Source organism: Solea solea, chromosome 1 (genome assembly GCF_958295425.1).
Source record: "Solea solea chromosome 1, fSolSol10.1, whole genome shotgun sequence".
NCBI lineage: Eukaryota > Metazoa > Chordata > Actinopteri > Pleuronectiformes > Soleidae > Solea > Solea solea.
Window position 1 is genome coordinate 42,186,256 of NC_081134.1, and position 20,505 is coordinate 42,206,760.

Here is a 20,505-nt window from a genome sequence, read left to right on the forward strand (position 1 = left end):
CAGGATGTCCATATAAGGAGTTGTGTATTATTCCCACGGCAATTTACCAAGGCTGCACCTACTGCACTGATCTGTGCCATGCGAACGCTAAGGGTTAATGGTAATTCAGTTTTAATTCAGTCAGTTTTTCTCGTCCTCGTCATTTCAGCTCCTGTGGTAAACCACTAGTTAGTCGAAGTGGGTGTTGTGGGTTAGTTGAGAAGACGTATGCGTGGGTGGGGAAGTTAGAGTTACTGTGGATGTTCTTTTTTTTATTATGTAAATATGTCTCATGACTGTGCCGCTTACTGTATGATTTGTTAATGTGTTGTACGTTTAGTTTTGGAACCGTTTCTGACCGCGACGATTCTTTTCCAGGGGCTTTTCATTGTTTGATTACTTCTGGTCAACTGAACAAATCAGTTTGCACACATGTCAAAAATCTGTAACAAAAACATTATGACCTTTGGCTTGTTTTTACAGAGCACCATAGTTTTTAGTTTGAAATTTATGTGCAGTTAATTATTTACCACCGAGCCATTACTGTAACATTTGTGTTTCTCTCAGTCTCTCTGGGCGAGATTACGACTGTACAGATGAATTAATCTTTCACTGAATACGGCACTTATAAGTCACCTGAAGAACAATCCAGTTTTATTTGCATGGCTCCATCATGTCATAACAAAGCTGGGTTTGCGAGCCTGATTCAGCAGAAAGTTTATTTTTGAAGGAGCGAGAGAAAAAAAGAAAAGCACAACTCAAATGGAAACTTGGAGGACTCTTTCCTCTGTCACGGCTCAGGGAAGAAATCTGCATGTGGATAGCACTTAAAAAGAACATACGCAATAAATATTATATGCAAGAATCACATGAATAATATTTAGAGTTTGTGCGGGTAAATGTGTGTTCATGCAAAATGAAAATAAATCAAGAGGAAAAACATGTGTTTGTGATTTGTTTTTGCAGGATTTGGCTCAGTACGTCAACGAAGTGAAGCGAGACAACGAGACCCTGCGGGAAATAGATCAGTATCAGAAATCCATTGAAAACTTGGTAAGACACGCTGATTCTTTTAGCTCATATTAACCTGAGAATTTGTTTGACTTTTATTCATCCTCTTTTCTCCTTTTTTCTCTCTCTCTCTCTGCAGAATCAGCCTCTCAGTAACTACGGGAGACCCAAAGGAGACGGGGAGGTACGGGTGGCCTCGGTGGACAAACGAGCCAAACAGGACAGGTGGGTTGTCACGGTGACATGTGCTGGTTGACTGACTGACTCGAGGTGTTTTTGCTGTTTTAACTTCCAGCTAAACTGAGGCTGAATTACACCATAATCCATCACATGCATGTCACATAGCAAATTTTTTTGGCACATGCTTTTCTTTAAACTAGTTTTCCAGTGTTTTTTTTCTCTTTTTGTACCCTTAACAATAAATTAAAGTGCACCTGCAAAAAGTTGCACGTAAATGTCCCCATTAGGCAGAAAATGCTTGTGGTCTTTTGGTTAAGACTCAGAATATTTGGAGTCTCAGAGTCTTTAATTATGACCACAGTGTTTCAACAAACACTGGCCGACTCATGTATAATAAATGAGATTTATACTGTCAAGAATAATGCATGTTGTAGGTTTTAAGGTTAAGAGGATTCACCTCTTGTAATGTGCGTTCAGTGAGAACGTGTTCTTTTTTCCTCTCTCTCGTTTGCTCTCATCGACGTTGTGTTGTTTGAACCACAGGCACATCTTCCTCTTCGACGCCGCAGTGATCGTTTGTAAGCGGCGCGGAGACAACTACGAGATGAAAGAGGTGATCGACCTGCATCTCTTCAAGGTCACCGACAACCCCACGTCGGACAAGGAGAACCGAAAGGTCTGCACAAACACACACAGATGCAAATACTGTTTTTTTTTGTTTAATAGCTTCACGCTAAATTCCAGGAAAAGGGAAAAAGGTGTGGGTATTGACTCGCATGTCTGGGAAAGTAATGTTAAAAAAACAACAACACCACAACTTTACAGGCCAGTACTGTGTCAGGATGAGAGATTACATACTGTAGAGCAGCTGTTCCCAAAGGTGAGAAGGTTGCAGCCCAACAACAACTTAAATTAGATATTATTTATTTCACTCACTGTCATAAATTAACATTTAAACTTCGAGTTAGTCCTCTGAATATCTACAAAAAAATTTTTAAATAGGAAACCATGACAAAGACAAGTAAATGTTATTATTAGACTTTATGTTTATTTAACACCTAGTTTACTCAAGATTTATCTTTTGTGCACACATTTTTTTAAATGACTTTCCAAATGAATGTAACAATAAGCAATAAAAAAAAGAAAAACAATCCTGAATACTATCCTAAATAATTTGTGAAAATCCTTTGTATCCTGTAATATTTGCTGACCTGCAGTACCTTCTCAGCCCACCAGGGAGCTGCAGCCCATACTTTGGGAATAACTATTGTTGGATCCATTTTGCTCATTAGTCCAGTTTAGATGTGGCTTTCACATCAACAGAAGATGTTGGCGGCGCATCCTTCAGTCATGTCGCTCTCTGTTTTTGGCAGCAGCACATCTCTGTGAGCTCGCTCTTTTTTCATTTTCAAAAGCAGAGATAAAGACATTAAAGACGTTCCTCAGGCGTACAGAAAAAAAAATGCGTCAATTAATCCAAGCTGGAGTCAAAAAGAAACAAAGATGGCAGCTTTTATTTTTCCCTTCCTTAGATGGTTTCTTTGTCATCTTTGCACAAAATATTAAAACACATTTCTTACAACACTGTTCTGATATAATTCTGAACCATATGAATATTCTTTGTACAGTTAAATAATTTAGTGGAAAGTGTGATTCAAGTCTCAAACGTTATTCTTTTAGGCTTTGATTTCTCTCTGTTGGAGCCACTTAAAAATCCTGACTGTGTGCCGCCAGTATTTTAAGTTTTAATTTCATGATGTACCTTCGTCACCTTTATCAAAAGCAATGCCCCCCCTTCAGGCTGTGTTTGGCAGTGACTTCATAACAGGTGAAGCAGCTTTTGATGGCTCTCAACATGCTGAGCGTGCTCTCTCGTCGCGTCACCACCGTTTCCGCGTGCTGCGAGGAAAACGCTGTTATAAATAATATAATCTGTTTGTATGATAAAATAATAATGGGACGCACGTGTTAACGTTCTGTAAAATGAAGGAACACAAAAACGAGCAGCTCAGATGATCTAATTGGCTACAATGGGAGGAAGTGTTATGTTAATTACTGTCTCTAAATGACTGAGTCAGCAAAGGTAGTTGGACTACAGACAATCCAATTAACGTGATTATTTCAGAATAATGAGCAGCTATAACAATTTATCAGAGATGCAGGTTCATAAAATTGAGTTACAATCTCCAACATGTTGCAACAGTGTAAAATTAATTACATGAAAAAAAACCAGTAATTTTGTTTGTGCCCCATCAACCACATGTTTAACAGCGTCATTTTGCAGAAAGAATGTAAACGATCTTTTTCATTTGCCGTTTTCAAAAACGACTCAAAATGCTGTAAAACAGAGGAGAAGACCTTGTTAACATTAGGTATAATAACAGAAACGGAGATAGAATGAACCGAGTCGGGGAAAGAAAGGGAAATAATGTCCGCTTGTTTTTACTTTTACAGCTCGTGACGTTTCCGTTTACATATTTAGCGACTTCACAGTGACAAATCTAAAACCTACAAACATACATAACATACTTAACGAGCATGCACAATTCTGCCGCACGAGTGAGATCCATCCATCTGTATTTACTGCGGGCGGAGCGTCGGACACAGCGCACATAAACAGACTCACAGAGCTGTGGATGTGCAGTGCAGCAGACTGTGTGTGGTACAATCGCTGATCCGTTTGGTTTATTCAAGTAAAAATAGGTTTTGTTTCCGCCTCTCTTTATTTTATGACACAATTTTTTCACCCCCATGTGTGAAATCTCTAAAGACAGGACGCAGTCTTGTGATATCTAGCATCTTTTCAGGCCGGCTTTAGTTGCTTTTCATTGACAGTAGTTGCAAACACTGTCAAACACAAGACAATGAATGACAGCTTCAAAGAGAGAGCTGGGAATGTGACGTCATCGTTTTCCTAAAGTAGCGTATTTACTGTCTAGACGTTAAAAAAAATACAGGTTCAGGTCCCCGAAAACGTCGTCTTCGTGTGGACTGAGCGCCTCTCCAAAAAGAAAAAGGATGCATATTCACCTAAACCCGTTTTCGTTTGTCCCCTAAGAATCAAGTTGTGGAAAATATCGCCAATCATATGAGTAATGATATCACAGGCGTCCCAGGAAACAATGATTTGAGTTGTAATGATGTTGTAAATAGCACACAGTGTGGGCTCATATAGTTACAGCCACCCCAATATCCCTCTCCTGCACATGACACTCCTGTTTGTTTGATGACAAGTGAATGAAGGAAGTCGCATAATAATAGAATAATCACACAGCTAATCTACATTATTCCTAAAGTCCAGGACAACACAGACTGTATATAACTGTGGGCAAAAAGCCTGTATATACAACCTGCACTGCACCACACTGCAGACAAAGTAACCAACAAAACATGTAGAGGATTTTTCAGCTGAAGAGCCAAATATTTCCCCCGGGAGATGACGAAGACTTGCCACCAACTTGTCGATAGCAACAGAGTTAAAGGAGGGAATATTGCACTCAGATCTGCCAGAGGCATGACTCCAAATGAATGGTAATGTGGAGGAGAAAAGAAATACCTGCAATCTAACAAGCTCGCCATCATTCACCCTAAACGTGATAATATTTAATGAGGAATGCCTTTAACTCTTATTGACCACGGAAAACAAGCGCAGAGTTCAGGTAAACCGCATTTTCCGGGAAGATCGGGAGAGGAGTGCGCTACGTTTCTCGTCCGGATGTGTGTATTGCCGAGGCAACCTTGGTAGAAATAAAGGTAAACTGACTGAAACACAGACAAACACCTCATCCTTCTCTACAAATTGGTAGCTCGACAATATATATGCGATGCGGAGGCCTCTGTGTCCGCTGGGAATGGCTCTGCGGAGTTCTGCCTTCCCTTTCTCTTCTCGTTCAACAGAGAAGAAGAGCTGCTTCGCTTCCCTGACAGCACTGCGAGCGTGGCATGTATTAAGCCTCGCGAGCGGAGTGCGAGAAGTTCAAACCCACAACTAGGAGCTGTAAAAAGAGCATCTCACAAGCATCTGTTTAAGTGATAGTTTTGGGGGGAAAAAAAAAACAGAGGCATGTGTTGACACAGAGGCTAAGAGACTAATATTTAGCCTTTGACATGGCTGACAGAAGCTGATTACAGGCTCGCTCACTGCTCCGCTCTGTGCATGCTGTCTGATGTCCAGCAGTTAAATGGCACAGCTACCACGCTCATTCCCTCCTCTTCATACTTCATACTCTTCCTCTCTGTTCTGTCAGCTCTGCTGCTCTCCAACCCATCAGCCTTCGTGTTTACTCCCCCGAGTCATCCCTCTTTCATTCTGCATCTCTTTGTCTCCATCTGTCTCTCTCTGCATCCTCTCGCTCAGCTCCTGCCACCTCCTGCTCCCTTTGCCTTGCACTCAGTTGTTGTATTATTTTTTTGTTTGTTTGTTTGTTTTTTTATCTCAAAATACGTGTGTGTTTTTCTTTTTTTTTTTTCTCCCGATGCAGTGGTCCTACGGATTCTACCTCACTCACAACCAGGGTCAGAACGGCTTTGAATTCTTCTTCAAGACCAAAGAATTGAAAAAGAAGTGGCTGGAGCAGTTTGGCATGGCCATGTAAGTGTGTGTGTGTGTGTGTGTGTGTGTTCTCCGTCAGTGTGTGACAGTGTGATTACAGTGTGCGTCTCTTTTTCTGCCAAAACCATCACAGCGTAACACACGGCCCGTCTCGTTCTTCAGGTCTGGCCGGTCGATACACTACACTAACTTTGACATAAGATCACCTTGAAAAGTGATAAACAACAAGTGTTGCCATGGCGACATTTTCTTTTGTCTTATTTATGAGCATGTATTACTGTAGGGGTGTCAAACATAGGGTCTGTGGGCCAGAACCGGCCCACCAGAGAGGGTCCACTCCGGCCTGCAGTAAAAAGCTGTAATGCACATGTGTAACCTTACATAATATTGTCAAAATTGCACTTATTTTACTTGAGAAATTTCAGGTTGTTCGTAATGTTTGGTCAAAAATGTAAGACAATGCAATTAAAAAAAACACAAGAAAAACATACAATACATGCAAATGCACAATCACCCAACATGAAAACCAACTCAGTGCAACAATCAGGTAATAAAATCGGCTGGATGTAGCAATACGTGACAATTTAAAAGAGTAAAATCTTTAAAAATAAAACAAGCACGAGAATACAATTATTAAAAGCCAAATATATCTTTAAAACTGCAAGGTGCAGAGATTAAATGTGCAAATTGACGCGACTGCTTCACCTGAAGTGACAAATGAAACTGTTTTATTTCACAGACGGGAAAAATTAACCGATCAACCCTCGGATTCTTCACAGACACGGACACCCCCGCTCCTGGATGCAGTTTAAGTGATCCGTGGAGGAGCGGGCATTTAATTGTATTTTCTGAATTGAGAAAAAAAAAAAAAAAGTTGGTGCCAGTTGGGCGAACAGTGGGGAGCCGTGGGTCAGACATGACTCCATTCCTTTATCTCCAAACATGAGAAAAAGTGGAACCGCTTTAATCAGGACTACTTTACAGAAATTTGTCTCGTGAATCTGGCACCGGAGAGACTCTGGCAGTCCGTGTTCCCTCTCCGTGCACTGAGTTAGCTGTAGGCAAGTGGACTTGCAAGCACGGTGACTGACCTGAGCGACAGATATTAATCAAACATAACCACTGCATGGTTATGAAGTGAAGGAAGCGCCACCACATTCTAAGACAGAGCTGGACAGCATGTGTCCCAGAAACATGAAGTGTCTCTGCAGTGCTGCCAAACTTCGGTGCATGATTACCAGTTATTCCTGTTCGGCTACAACCTTTTCTACTAACACACACACCGAGCTGCAACACCTGTATGATTTTGTATTAATTATTCATTAGGTGTCACATGAAAAATCTGTCAAGTTCTCTCGTGATAAGGCGAAGACAGATTATGTGCATTAACAAAAGGATAATCTGGAGTTGCACGTCACTTTACAGTATTTTTGGAGATTGTTGCATACATGTAAGTAACAGAGGGGTCGAAGCGGCAGAAGCTGAGGAATCCTGCCGGATTTTCAAACCTTCAGCAAGTGCAATTGTAATTACCGTGGTAACCGTTTAATGACAATCCTCGGGAGCACCACAGTGCTGAGCTCAAAGCAGGTAAAAATGTGGAAGAGAGTCTCCGAGGTGAAACACAGGTAGGCAGGCAGATGTTTCATGTAGCTGGGTCAGGACAGACTCTGGAGAGAAGATGGCTCCGCTAGCAGCAGCAGAAACAGGTGCAGCAGAAAAATGAGCACGGTGGAGCAGATCAGGGAAGCAGCCAGTGATGAATCTGTAGAAGCACTGAACAGACAATTAACCAGGATCAATAAACAAGATGAGGGTAACAAACCTCTGTATTATCTGCACTACATTGATGCATAGAGCTACTACATGAAGAGCAAGATTTAAGCACAGCAGAGTGAAGGTGTGTTGCAGGTGAACTGGTGGGAAACTGAGCTGGAAGGGCAGTCGCAGCATTAGTTTGGCTCTAAATGTGGAAATTTGATGATAGATGTTGCTGTTTCAGTCACTAGACCACCTATTTCCCTTCAACTCAATACTCCGCAGCGTCCTTTAGTCTGTGATGGGATCGGCTCATTGTGAAGCCACAGCACTAATAGCAAAACTTACGAATGTAAACAGATGTCAGTGAGAGTCAAACCGCTGTCAAATGAGTTTGCACAATGATGAGTAAGCTCCACACGACACCTTTTAGATCACATGTCGCATTGCTGCACTGCACAAAGGAAGTCATTTGATTTATGTCAAGACAGATAGAAACAGGAGCATCATTGTGTTAGTAACGTGAGATGTCTGCAAACTGGTTGGACTGAAAACACAAAGGTGCCCATGAACAGATCCACGAAAAAAAACCTGATGGTTCAGCAGTTTGATGCTATTAATGATGCTATTTTGCTGCTGTTGCACAAACGCTCCCTCACTCAGGTCTGATAGTATTGCTTGACAGAGCTCGCTTTCCTATGAGGGACGCAACGTACGAATAATGTCACATCATTACCGTTGATGAAGACCAAACAGAACCTATGCACTGCAGCTTTAAGCAGGTGCAATTACAGAAATGAAAAAATAGAATTAAGTGGAAAACAAAGCAGCAGACTTTAACAGGGGAGTGAAGAGGAAGATCAGGAAGTCCAATTTGGGTGTGTTGTGAGACTCTGGAAACACCTGGTTTGGTTGATTAACATCAGACTGAATTAAACCGTGAAAACAGAGATGTTGTGCCGGATGATCGCATGCTCCTAAGGTGCTGCTTATGGTAACTGATCTGGGAACGGTTGTGTTTTTCTTGTGCCACCTTTACTTCCAAACCACCCACCCATTTGCTGCCTGACTAATATTCAGCAGGAAAATGAACCCCAGTGAAGGAGATGAGAGCAAAGTCAGACAAAGACTTTAAAGGAGGTCGCATTTAACATCCTCCAAATACAAGCTGTGTTTTTGGACCAAACAAAAGTCTCATCAGTGGAGAGAAAACAGAGTTGTTTCTGTCTCCTACACAACACAGCAACAAATCCTGTGTCTTTCACGGTAATTAATTTCATTTGAGGGTAAAAGCCGGTGTTTGTAACTGGTCATGTGACAACATTGTGAGTGAGCAGAGATCAAGGTGTTCACCAGCACTGGAGAGTTAGGATAGTAGTAGTTAAGGTTGTCAGTCAAGCATTTTTCCTCATTAGTCCTTTTTGTGTTTTTTCTTTGTCAATTTTGTGTCTTTTTTTAGGTAGCTGCATGGTGTGAAGCCTGTGTCTTCTTGAGATTTAGTTTCTAAACTACATAGATTTAATTTGAAGATCCCACGGCAGTGATGTTTCGAGCTTCTTGCACTTCTTCTCCTGTAGAAGAACAGCGCTCATAGCTTGAAACATCACTGGTGTGATGTGGTCAAATAAAATCCACATAGGGAGCCTTCAGTGTGCAGACCAGCCTTTGTCTTTGTTTCTTTGGTCCAGCATGTGGTAGATCTTTCTTGTGTGGGATTAAAAGTTCACGTGAGAGGAGCACATTCCCCTAACATATCATCTGGGACCCTTTTTCCTACGAAAAGCAGATACTGTGTATTATTGAGTGACCCCTGGTGTGGAGGAGAGGACACTTGAGGCCTTTCATTCTGTCCACCTCAGCCACGTTTGTCTTCATTTCCCAGAGAAGATGCTGTAGTGTAATGATGTGAATTTTACAGCAGCACCTGTGCATATTACGCAAAAAAAAAACCTTATGTAACACTGTCCTCACCTCTCACACTATTGAGGTAGTATGAAACAAAGGAACAAATTCAGAATAAATGAGTCGCTGTGCTGCAGGCAAATGGGAAGATTATTTTCACCTTACTTTCTCACACACACACACACACACACACACACGTATCCATGTCCCAAGGGACCGTGAAGACCTCTGGTGTTCACTTCCAGCAGACTCTGCCCGTCTACTTGAAATTCTCTCCCTCGCACTTCAAAGAAGTGTGAGTTACTGTGATGCTGTAGTATTGTTTAGTTGCACTGTAATACAGTCTTGTGTTCAGTGTTTTTTGCCTATAGTAAACATTATCAGCTATTTTTTTGTAATAATTTGGTACTATTTTAGATTGATAGGTGTTTGGAAGCTGGAGCCATCCCAGCTGTCAGCCTATCATACGTGCGTGTGTGCACGTATAACAAATGACACATCTTCACACGTCAGTCTCCTAAAATCTGAGTGTCTTTGGACCTTGGGAGGAAACCAGAATAAGTGGAGAACATCACCCACCCACATACAGAGAGAACATGCAAACGCCACACAGTGAAACCTGTATTTAATCTAACGACTGCACCCCGCGCTACATATATCAGAGCAGCTTTAATTCAACACAAAAATATAATTCTCTGGAAATACTGTACTGTACTGCATTGCCACAGCATGTGCCGACAGTGGTTTTCTGTGATGGATTACCAAGGTCCCTCATTCCCTCATTGTTGATACTTAGGATCCCTTTGTTCCTAATATACCTACATTTGTTTCTAATACAACTAAATATGCAAAACAAAGAGCTTGTATTTCTGCCGTTATTGTTGAGCAGCGATATTACAGAGATACAGTAGATTTTGGTGTGTTTGTTTGGATCTTCTCTACTGACCTGTAACATTTCAGAGACGGAAATAAATGTACGCATATGCTGTGTCTTGTGCAGATCCAACATACGACCTGAGAATGGCAACAACAACTTGCATGAGTTTCATATGCACACCTTTGACAAAATCACCTCCTGCAACTCCTGTCACATGCTGCTAAGGTAAGAGGCCAGTTATACTGTACACACACACAAAGACAACTTTTCCCTTCCAACTACTGCCAGGACTCCTTTTGAAAGACCATCTTCTTCTCCACTGGAGCCAAATAATCTAATTGTCACTTCGGCTTCACCCCCTTCTTCCTTTGCACATGTGCCTTAGTTACATAACGTTCCTTTTGAACTTCCTGAATGATGCAGGCACAGAGAGGACTGCCCTTGTGGTTCGTCTCACAGCAGGAGCGAGCGAGTGGTTTCACCCCCAGATGTCCGTCAGTCACACTTCGGCTCTTCCTCAAGGTGTTGCTCTGTGAATATACAGACGCGGGCGTTTACCACCGCGGTCTCAGGATATAGTTTGAGAAAAATATGAATAGAGCAGTGGTGATTTCAAAGAAATCCTGCTTTTCATTATCTAACTGAGGATGTTGCTGTTATCCTGATTATTTTGTTAAACCCCTTTGTTGTACTTGTACTTGAGGAAGAGCCATACTTGTACTTGTACTGAAAACAAAGTACTTGAACGACAATCAAACTGAAACACGTCATCTTACTAGCAAAGAGCAACAACTCCATGAGTCGCAAGTCTGGAGATTTACTCTTAATATTAATCTGTGAAATTCTCATTCTTCCCACTGTGTATGATTTATTTAGTGCTGTTATGAAGACTCTTGTGTGTAGACTCTTGTGTGTTCTTTACATCTTTTATATCTCAGGAACATTTACCAGTTTCCCCTCAAGCAAATGTACAACCTGTTATAAGATTTAAATCTGCGTGGTATGAGTTTTTGACTTATGCAAAAACATACTAAACGTCTGAACCGGGCAACAACGTGACTAAAGCTGCACGGTTTTCTCTGAAGTTAAACGGACAATTAGCTGGGGAGCCGAACAAAGTAGCTTCTCCTTCATTTCATTTTAATAAGGGCCCGTGAGATGGTGATGTAAATGAGACAGAAAACAGAGCTAAACACTGCTGTGTGCGCACCAAGAATTTGGCTTTTTTTCTGAACGATATTAGCTGAAATTTGTTCTTAAGTAGCTAGAAGTTAGAAGTAACATTTTATCTCTGGTAAAAAAAAGAAAGTGGTGAATTCTGCTGCTACATAGAAACATCCTGGATTTAAACTCAGTCTTGGAGGATCTACAACTGCAGATTAAATGTTGAAGGATCACCAAAGTTACTGCAGCGCATGTAGTAATGCAGTATTGGCCAAAATCATTGAATCAGAAGTATGAAAAAGAAAATAATGAAATCTTGTAGGAGTTGTGAACCCTTATAAAGATGTAAATGCTTCACTAAAGTCAGACAAAGTGCTTTAAAGACATGTCCACCACCACCATCATATGTCAAGGACCATGTGATGGTCTACAATAAATCAACAATAAAGTCTTATTAACATTGTTCAAAAGAGGAAATCAGACTGTAGAGATTGTATCAGACTGACATCAGTATTAATGGACATTTAAGGTTGTAATACTGGTATTGGACACAAAAAAGAAGTATATTACCACCTCGAGTGAACTATTCAGTCACTGTAAGAACATTTCACCCCAACCCACAGATGCCAGTGACATAATGACGACAAGTCATTCCCATGTGTCCATAAACACAACAAGTCTGTGGTTCTATCTGTTTCCAGTAGCTGTTCATGCCTGATACTAAACTTTTAAACCACCCATCAACGTGCAGTGTTTCTCTAAGATGATTTTGATGCGTTTTGCTCCCGTTCTCTCTGCAGAGGCGTCTTCAACCAAGGCTACATGTGCTCCAAGTGTGGTCTAGGTGCCCATAAAGAATGCCTGGGCCGCTTTGGCTGCTGTGGAAAAACAGGTAACACACCCATGGCGACACATGCACACATATATATATATATAAACCCAGTTTAGTCTCCAAAGTTATGACAGTCTTTGACTTTATTGCCCAGCCTTATATCAGTCACATCCAGTCTGCAACTAACAACCTGCATGCGAGATTTTGTCACGGAGACATTAAATCTAATTGTGTGAACAGCAACTTTTATAGCAGCATGAACATAATGACAGATGACACATAATTGCACATAAAACCTGATGTACGAGTGTCTCATGTGACTAATTAGGGCTGTGAGGGAGATTTTCTGCAGTGTGATTGATATTAGTGACATTTTGAAAAGGAAGTGCGAGAAAAGGGGAAGGAGAACATGAGGGAATCAGTGAGTTTGTTCTACATAGATAAGACGGGTAGACGTGCTCTTATTCTTTCAGACCAAGGTCACACACGCGAGTATTCGATCAGCACTACAGATTTTCATTCAAAAAGCTCCCGTGCTTCCCTGGATGATTTCCGCACTTCAGATCACCTAAAAGGCAAAGTCACTCTGCACCATTGCACGGATCCCCAAAGTTTAATAGTAGCTTTTCTGAGGAGTTTTAAGAAACTCCACTTTTTTTTTTTTTTTTTTATCATGCCCCTATTGTGCAACTGTCATTCAGCACCTGATGCAGGAGCCCTGACAGCTCTGAGAGAAATGGAGGGAAAACTTCTGACTTGTGGAATGAAACCAGCTTAGCATGTCCTCCGTGCATGTGTGTGTGTGTGTGTGTGTGAGGGCAAGCATTAGGAGTTGAGAAACTAAATTCACACTTTCTGCTTGTGGAGCTTCTTGAAAGTGCATGCTTGTGTTTTCGTAGCACAGTGCAGATTTTATTGTCACAGCCTTGCACACACTGTACCTATAAAACTGTGTGGCACTGTTGTGTGTGTGTGTGTGTGTGTGTTTATATTCCCCATGGCAACCTGCCAGTTCCTGTTGGACCTGGCATCTGTCATGGTGCTGTCAGGTCACAGAGGCAATAACGCCACTGCCAGGCCCACCTGTGCACAGTGTGTACCTGAGTAGATTTTGGTGACACCAGCAGCAGGAGAGCACGGCTTTGTGAGGACCTGGGATGTCGGTTTGAATTCCCCCTCTCATTACTCCGCACAGTATTCATCCTCTGCAGGGGTGGGGGCCAAACAATTCAGTAACACACTCATGTGTAGAACTGTTTTCAAAAGTAACATCTGAAACTTCACCGTGCATCACCTATTACCAAAACACTGCGGCTTTGATCTCCTCCCAGCTTTTACTCGCTCTAAAACATTGATACAAACACACAGATACATTAGATTTGTCTTTATATGGTGCTTTGATAAGTTGTATATCTGTGTTTTCACATCGCAGTACCCATTCAGACTTCATTTACAAAATTTGGAGCTGTACGGGGCAGTGAACAGCAGCACCAGTCATTTGTTTTGCTGATGCTGGCACATGATTTGTTTTACATTCTGTTGGCAGAGCACATGTTTTCAATATCAAAGCCAAAATTGTGATTGTGAAGTTGTACTGAATCTATTTTGAGCAGTGCAATCCACCTGGTTTACGTAGGTGCCTCTTGGTGTAGAAACTGTCTTGCTTCACTGGTGCACTGTGCGCATTGTGGGAAACAAAACACTGCCATACCGACAAACACAGAGTCGTGTTGATGCTGAAAAAGCATCGTGCAAACTCATGTGACAGTCGTTTGTACCGAACTTGTGTTCACGTTTACAAGTTACGCACCCCAGCTCCAACTTGTTAATGTTTAAAAGTTACGTGCTGCAGCTTTAACTCGTAAACTTGCAAGTGGACGAGCGCAGCAAGGCAACTCTGTGCATCGCTGCACAGGCCTGTGTGTGTGCGTGAGTGTGTGTCAGAGATAAGCCATTGTTTGTCCGTATTTGTCTCTGTTATCAGCTGTCTCGCTGTGTGTTTGTGTAACGGGTCAAAGTTCACTGGAAGAACAGCATGCCTGCTGAGGCGTGTGTTCATGTGTGCGCGCACACACAAGCACTGTATGTACAGTGACTCTCTGCCAGCTTGCGTGTGTGCAAGTATGTGTGTGTTTATGTAATTATGCTGTTTGCACAGGTACAGCTGTGTGTGTGTGTGTGTGTGTGTGTGTGTGTGTGTGTGTGTGTGTGTGATTGTATGTGCGTAGGGGGGTGTAACCCATCCCTCAGGGAGCCAATGAAAGAAATTGTTGGAGCAAAAACCTCAGGTCTGCCCCCCCCTTACACCTCCCTCTCCACCTCTCTGCCTCGTTACCTCCTCTACGCCTGCTGACAGGTAGTGGCAGCACAGCAAAACAAAGCGAGCCACGGTCAAACGCGAGCGTCCGACTTCAGCACTAATGAGGGAGTGCTGCTTTGTACCGACGGGTTTGTGCAAGTGTTTGCTTGCACCTGCTAACCCGCAATTCACTATGCCTGTTCTCAAACTTCTTTCAGATCCTGTCTCCATCAGAACTCAGGTGAGCTGCTCTGTGTGTGTGTGTGTGTGTGTGTTGATGTGTTGATGTGTACACTGTCTGTCTTCTGTTCACTCCTTCTCCAAAGCTTTGCTGCACTTTGAAGACTGTTCTCTCCTGCAGCCACTTACAAAGGAGACTCCAATTGTTATTACCTGCTGCGGCCCACCTGGTTTTGCAAAAAAAAAAAAAAAAAACCCAGCATGAGTTGATTCGATTGCTTCTGAAATTGATTGGATTTGCTGCTGCACAAGTCCCCCAAATTAGGCAGAGCTTATGCTTGCAGACTAAGTGTTATGCCCATAACTGTGGCTGAAATTGCAGTATAGCACGTTTTTTAAAGCACATATCTAGTCTTATCAACAAAACTGGGTTCAAATAGAGTGTATCACTGTTACCCTTTGTTCATTTCTGCTGACAGGTACTGTGAAAATTGTCTCTGCTCAGCACTTTTTCTGCACAAAACTGTAACATAGTTTTTTTTTAAGTAGTAGAAACTTGTTGATCAGCTGTTCTGATGCAAGCGCCTCACATATACATTGTGTTGAGTTGTTGTTATTTTTTGAAAGGCGCAGTAGAAATTCTGATAACTGGAGCATCCTCTGCACGTTTTTTTAAAGAACCTGTCAGAAGCTGCAAATTGTTTTTTGCATTATGTACTAAAAAAAATTGTCATTATCTGCTCTCCGCATCAGTGCATGCGACGGGTGTTTTGACTGTGTTGCGTGGTGTCACTCACGCCAAGCTTGCTGCATGCAAGTGGTGTTTACAGCGGCCTGCAAAACAAGGTTTACACAGTATGGATTCTGAGCTTGCACTGGCTTTGTGTATTAGTATGTTTGAGTCATGTTTGTGCACATACAGTGTATTTGGCTGTGCATGCCCACGTCTGTGTCAGAGTGTCACTTTCTCTTGTTTGTTTATTTTTTCAGGGCAAAGATCGAGATGCAGGTGAGAAATCCTGAGCAGAACACCATACCAGATATTCTTGTTTCTTGCACACATGCAGCTTCTCTTCTTTTCATAACTGACAGTGATGTGGTGCTGATATAAAACAGATTAACAAACACTATCATGTCTAGTTGCAGGTCAGCTTTATTTTTTTCACAAAATCAAGTCAAAGATGCATCTCATTGAGTTTGAATGACTCCAAAAACACAAAATCATCAGGAAACATCAGGAACAGGAAAACTATTATTAACTTTTGACTGGAATTTCTTCTCTGTTCTCCACCTGTTGTTGTGGTACTTTACTTGCAGCGTTGTCTGTTATTTAATTTTACCCCATTTAAAAAAGATGTGCAGGATTGGCAGTTTCCAGCTGCCACTGTCAGGTTTGTCCTTCCTGGTATCTGCATGGGTATAGTAACTGTGCTCACTAAGACAGGGAAATTATATTATTACCTGCTTTTTAGCATTGCAGCTAAGACTGAGAGACAGACTGTTGTGACAAATTCTCATGTAAACAGTGGGAGTTACATTAAATCTCAAATTAGTGGAAGTGTACAATAAATACAGTACATTTCTGCTTCTTTGCCTTTGTTGCTATTTGCTTCATCTTGTTGCGTGTGTTTGTGTGTTTGTGTGTGTACCTGGTATTCCTTATGTTGTAAGCACCTAAATCTGTTTACACAGTCACATTATGGGGACAAAAATCAAGTCCCCATCATGTAAATTACTGCATTCAGTTAGGCTGAGGTCAGGCTAGGGGTAGGCTAAGGTTGGGGTCAGGATTAGGATTAGGTCTGTAGTAATTATGGTTAAGATTAGTGTAAGTCTCCAGAAAAAAAGTGAATGCAGTGTTCTCTGAAGTCACAGAAACCAGTGTATGTGTGTGTTCAAGGGCCTTTAATCTCTCATAAACCTGGTTTCAGAACTCATTTTTTCCACCCCTCCATCCATTATGCCGCAGAAAATCATTTTTGACTGAAGATGCATTAAAATCAATAGGCGTTTGATTGCCCCAGCTCAGGGTGTTTCATAATATTTTGACGCCGCGCTCTTTGTCTGTTTTCAAAGGTGCATTAACACATAGCTTGTCCTTGTGAATGCAATCCTTGCTCCCAGGCTTCGATTCTCCACGGCCCTTGTGTCTTTTAGAAGTCCTATTCAGGCAAGCTAGCACATGTCAGACTGTCTCGCTGCTGCTGTGCTGGAACAGACCCTGAAAGAGAAGCCAGGCAGCTGTAGATGTGTTTGCTTTCACTACAGTGTTGTTGACTTGTCTATTATTTGCCTTTAGCTCCAGCCTTTTCTTCTTGCTCTCGCTCGGATTTCTTTCTTTTTCTTGCATTGTATCCCTGCAACACAAAGCAACATATGCTCGGCATGGGCGGGCGCTCGATAACAGATATATTATAATTCAATTTCTGCAATTTCTCTGCAAATAATGGGGGGGGTTGAAAATCAAATAGTGCAGGTGGAGGTCATTCCAGCAAACTGGTTCAGCTTGATTTAAATGCACTTCCTTTAGTGCCTGTGCAAACTCTTACGACAATGCAATATTTCACCCGTGGAGCAGTAGATTTCCATTAGTATGTGTATGCATTCCAAATGTAGCTTGGAGAAAGGCGGAGCATATATAGCACATATTGTAGGATATATCTATATAGATATAGGACCTTGACAAAATATTGTAGCCTATACTGAAACAGCAATATTATTTAGTTTCTGTTTTTCTTTGCGGCATAATGTTTTCATCAAATCTCAGAAAATAGAGCTGATTGTGCACGTTGTGCAGCAGTGAACAACGTCACCACTACTTATCTTCTATCTGAGAGCCTGATAACCAGCACTGCACCACAGTGCTATCTGTAACATGATAATGAAGAATGGGTCCAAATGATTACCAAGGGCAGCCCATAGGTGACAAGGGTGTTTGTGTGTGTGTGTGCATACACATTAACGTGCGATTATACATGTAAACGCCCTCTCATTACCACTTATAGTGTAATCCTGAATGCTTTAGTAAAGCTAAGACACACCCTTCAGAATGACAGACGTGCACTTTTATATCCCTCTATATAGGTCTCACAGATAGAGATTTGCAAGACTAGAGTGTTCCTCTTGTGCTTCTGCAACAAAGACGAGACATCAGCTGTCGTTCTGATTAAGATCTGTATTATAAAGCTTTTACTTTGACTAAAATTCACTGTAAGAGTAAAAAAAAAACAAAAAAAACCCAACCTCAAATGTACTGTTGAGAGAAAGCACTCAGAGAGAACACTCAGTTTTTCATATCTGGATCAACACTAAAAATCTGTTTAATAATTCCTTGGGCCATAACCTACATTCTCAGATGTGTCTGCTCACAGTCAGACAGACAAAAGCAGCCAAAGTCATGACCTTCTCGTTGGAGGTAGTTATTATAAAAACACAAATTAAACTGTCTCCACCAATTGTTCCTCGAAGAACATCCTTAATTATAGGCTATAATCTAATAATAACACGGGATTAAGAAAAGTACAGTTCTGTGGTTTCGTTTATGTGATGTTTTACAGTAAATACTGAATCTTGATACGCACAATGAGCTCAGACTGATTTTTAATCATAAAAGGCCACCTTAGTTGTGTTGTTGTGACTTCAGCAGGAATGAACCCAGTCCCTCTTTCAGGTCTACCCAAGATGCTGGTGATCAGGAACTACTTTGGTGTGCCGAGCCCCACTTCTGGCCCGGCGCTCAGCATCCAGACGGGTGACATCATTGAACTGATCTGCGCCGACCTTCACAGCCCCTGGTGGCAGGTCAGATGTCACATTATCTCTTCATCACACGTTACACAAGACCAACAAATAGATTTACTATATTTAAAACCCTCACTCCCTTCACTGTATATGCAGAATCTGTAGGCGAGGGACAGGAATTCGGGGCCTGAAGCCGTCTTGTTTTCCATTTTTAGTTTGACCTTTAACATTTGAAGAACATTATTGGCTGTTGCCCCTCGAGGCGTGTTGTCATCAGATGATAGCCAGTGGGCTCTGAGATTGCCTGGTCGGGGTCAGACCTTCCTTATCCCTCTAAGATATCTTAGAAGTCATACAGGAGGTGTGTTGTTTGATTTAGCGAGCATTAACTGACGTGGGACGGGATACACTTTAAAAGAGGTATGATGCCTTATGCGTAGGTCACTCATAATTAGAATAAAAGTCTAATAGCTTAGAAAAATGATCTTGTGCTGCATTGTATCCATACAGTAAATGTGTAAACCAACACATCTCACAATACTTAATAAAAAAACAGATAAAAGTGTGAAAAAGAAATTCAATTAACCCTGTGTAAAAGCTTCACTGGAGGCAGCCACAGCCCCGCAGTCAGCAAACATTCAATATCCATCTCTTTTGTCGCCAGCAGAGCGTAATCATTTCTGTTCTGGGCTTGCGTGACAAATAGAATCGATCACTGTAATTTCATTTCATTCAACAGCAGCCATCTGTTCACTCTGTCACCGTTAGCATCCATAATCATTATCACACTCTTAGCAAAGGATGCGGCAGAAAGCACAACTTTTCACTGATAACAAGACCCGGAGCGGCGAGGGGAACGTGAGAGTGGTGACCGCGAATCCAGCAAAAAGGGGAACTCAAACGGACACGTGACAGTGTGTGAAAGCACAACCCCTCAACTCCTTTCCTTTTTATTCTAATAAAAGGTTCTTAAAACAACTTAAAGGGATGGATGATTATCATTTTTATTCTTTTGACTGAAAGACGCCAAGCAGCAGCAGTTAAATACTGTAGTGTGTGTTTAATAAAACAAATAATAGTATCTGTGTCATGAGCCATGAGTTCGTCTGAGCTGAAGGAAAATATAATATGTTAAAAGCTGCCTTTTTAATCTCAGGGCAGTTTTATTTATGTGAATTTGTTTTCTTTTATTTTTTAATGTATTCATACTTCCTCAGTGTGGGCACACCACACTAGCCCGAGGTCATGAGTCATCGTTTAATTATTTATTTATTGAATCTGAGTAGTTAAATGTGGGTAAATGTACACAATGCTTCTTCTTCTTATGATGATGATGATGATGAATGTATTAATGTGTTAAGAATTTGAGGCCTGTCATTGACGTGTAATGTGTTATTTTATTTTAGATAAGATAAGATAAATTTGTCCCGCAGTGGGGAAATTTACATTGTTACAGCAGCAAAGATAATAAATAATAAACATGCATTACCCCAAAAAGATAGAATAAAAAGATATTAACACTTAGACTATAGAAAAAATAGTTAAAATAGAATGTAGAATCCACACAGTATGGACTTGATATTTACAGTATAAATATGTATAAGTATATTGCACATAGGTGGGTTTTATATTTGTGTCCTAACAAAAAATTGCACACTGAGAGAGAGGACATTTAATAGCGTTTTCTGGGACTGGCAACACTTCCAATGAAGCTTACAAATTTAAATTTTAATGCAATGTTATTTTTACGAACACCCTCAAGATATTTATTACATATCAAAAGTATGAAATTTTCATGGACCACACAAGCTTTTTTTTCTTCTTTTTTTTTTAATAACCGCGTCTTCTCTGAGTATAGGAGACACCTGCTGTTGTTGTCCATGACTGAATTATTATCCCATATAAATTAAACATGTTGTCTCAGGAGGAGGTAACTTCTCTTTCTAAGGCTCCACCTGTTTATTTTGGACCGCGTTTCCCCAGTGTTGATAATTCCAGGTGCTTTATCACAGGAGTAATAAGGAACTTAT

At 41.2% G+C, this 20,505-nt stretch overlaps 1 protein-coding gene across 3 annotated transcripts in view; it reads left to right on the forward strand.

The window, feature by feature from the left end:
• LOC131461508 (guanine nucleotide exchange factor VAV3) overlaps positions 1-20,505 on the forward strand; it is an 88,869-nt gene that overhangs the window by 53,486 nt on the left and 14,878 nt on the right. For all 3 annotated transcript variants that reach the window (XM_058632815.1, XM_058632823.1, XM_058632831.1), the window contains exons 12-20: positions 946-1,032; positions 1,130-1,215; positions 1,714-1,846; positions 5,652-5,761; positions 10,383-10,484; positions 12,224-12,315; positions 14,773-14,795; positions 15,725-15,743; positions 18,405-18,535. In XM_058632815.1, the coding sequence (XP_058488798.1) occupies positions 946-1,032; positions 1,130-1,215; positions 1,714-1,846; positions 5,652-5,761; positions 10,383-10,484; positions 12,224-12,315; positions 14,773-14,795; positions 15,725-15,743; positions 18,405-18,535 (783 nt within the window). The remainder of the gene's footprint in view (positions 1-945; positions 1,033-1,129; positions 1,216-1,713; positions 1,847-5,651; positions 5,762-10,382; positions 10,485-12,223; positions 12,316-14,772; positions 14,796-15,724; positions 15,744-18,404; positions 18,536-20,505) is intronic.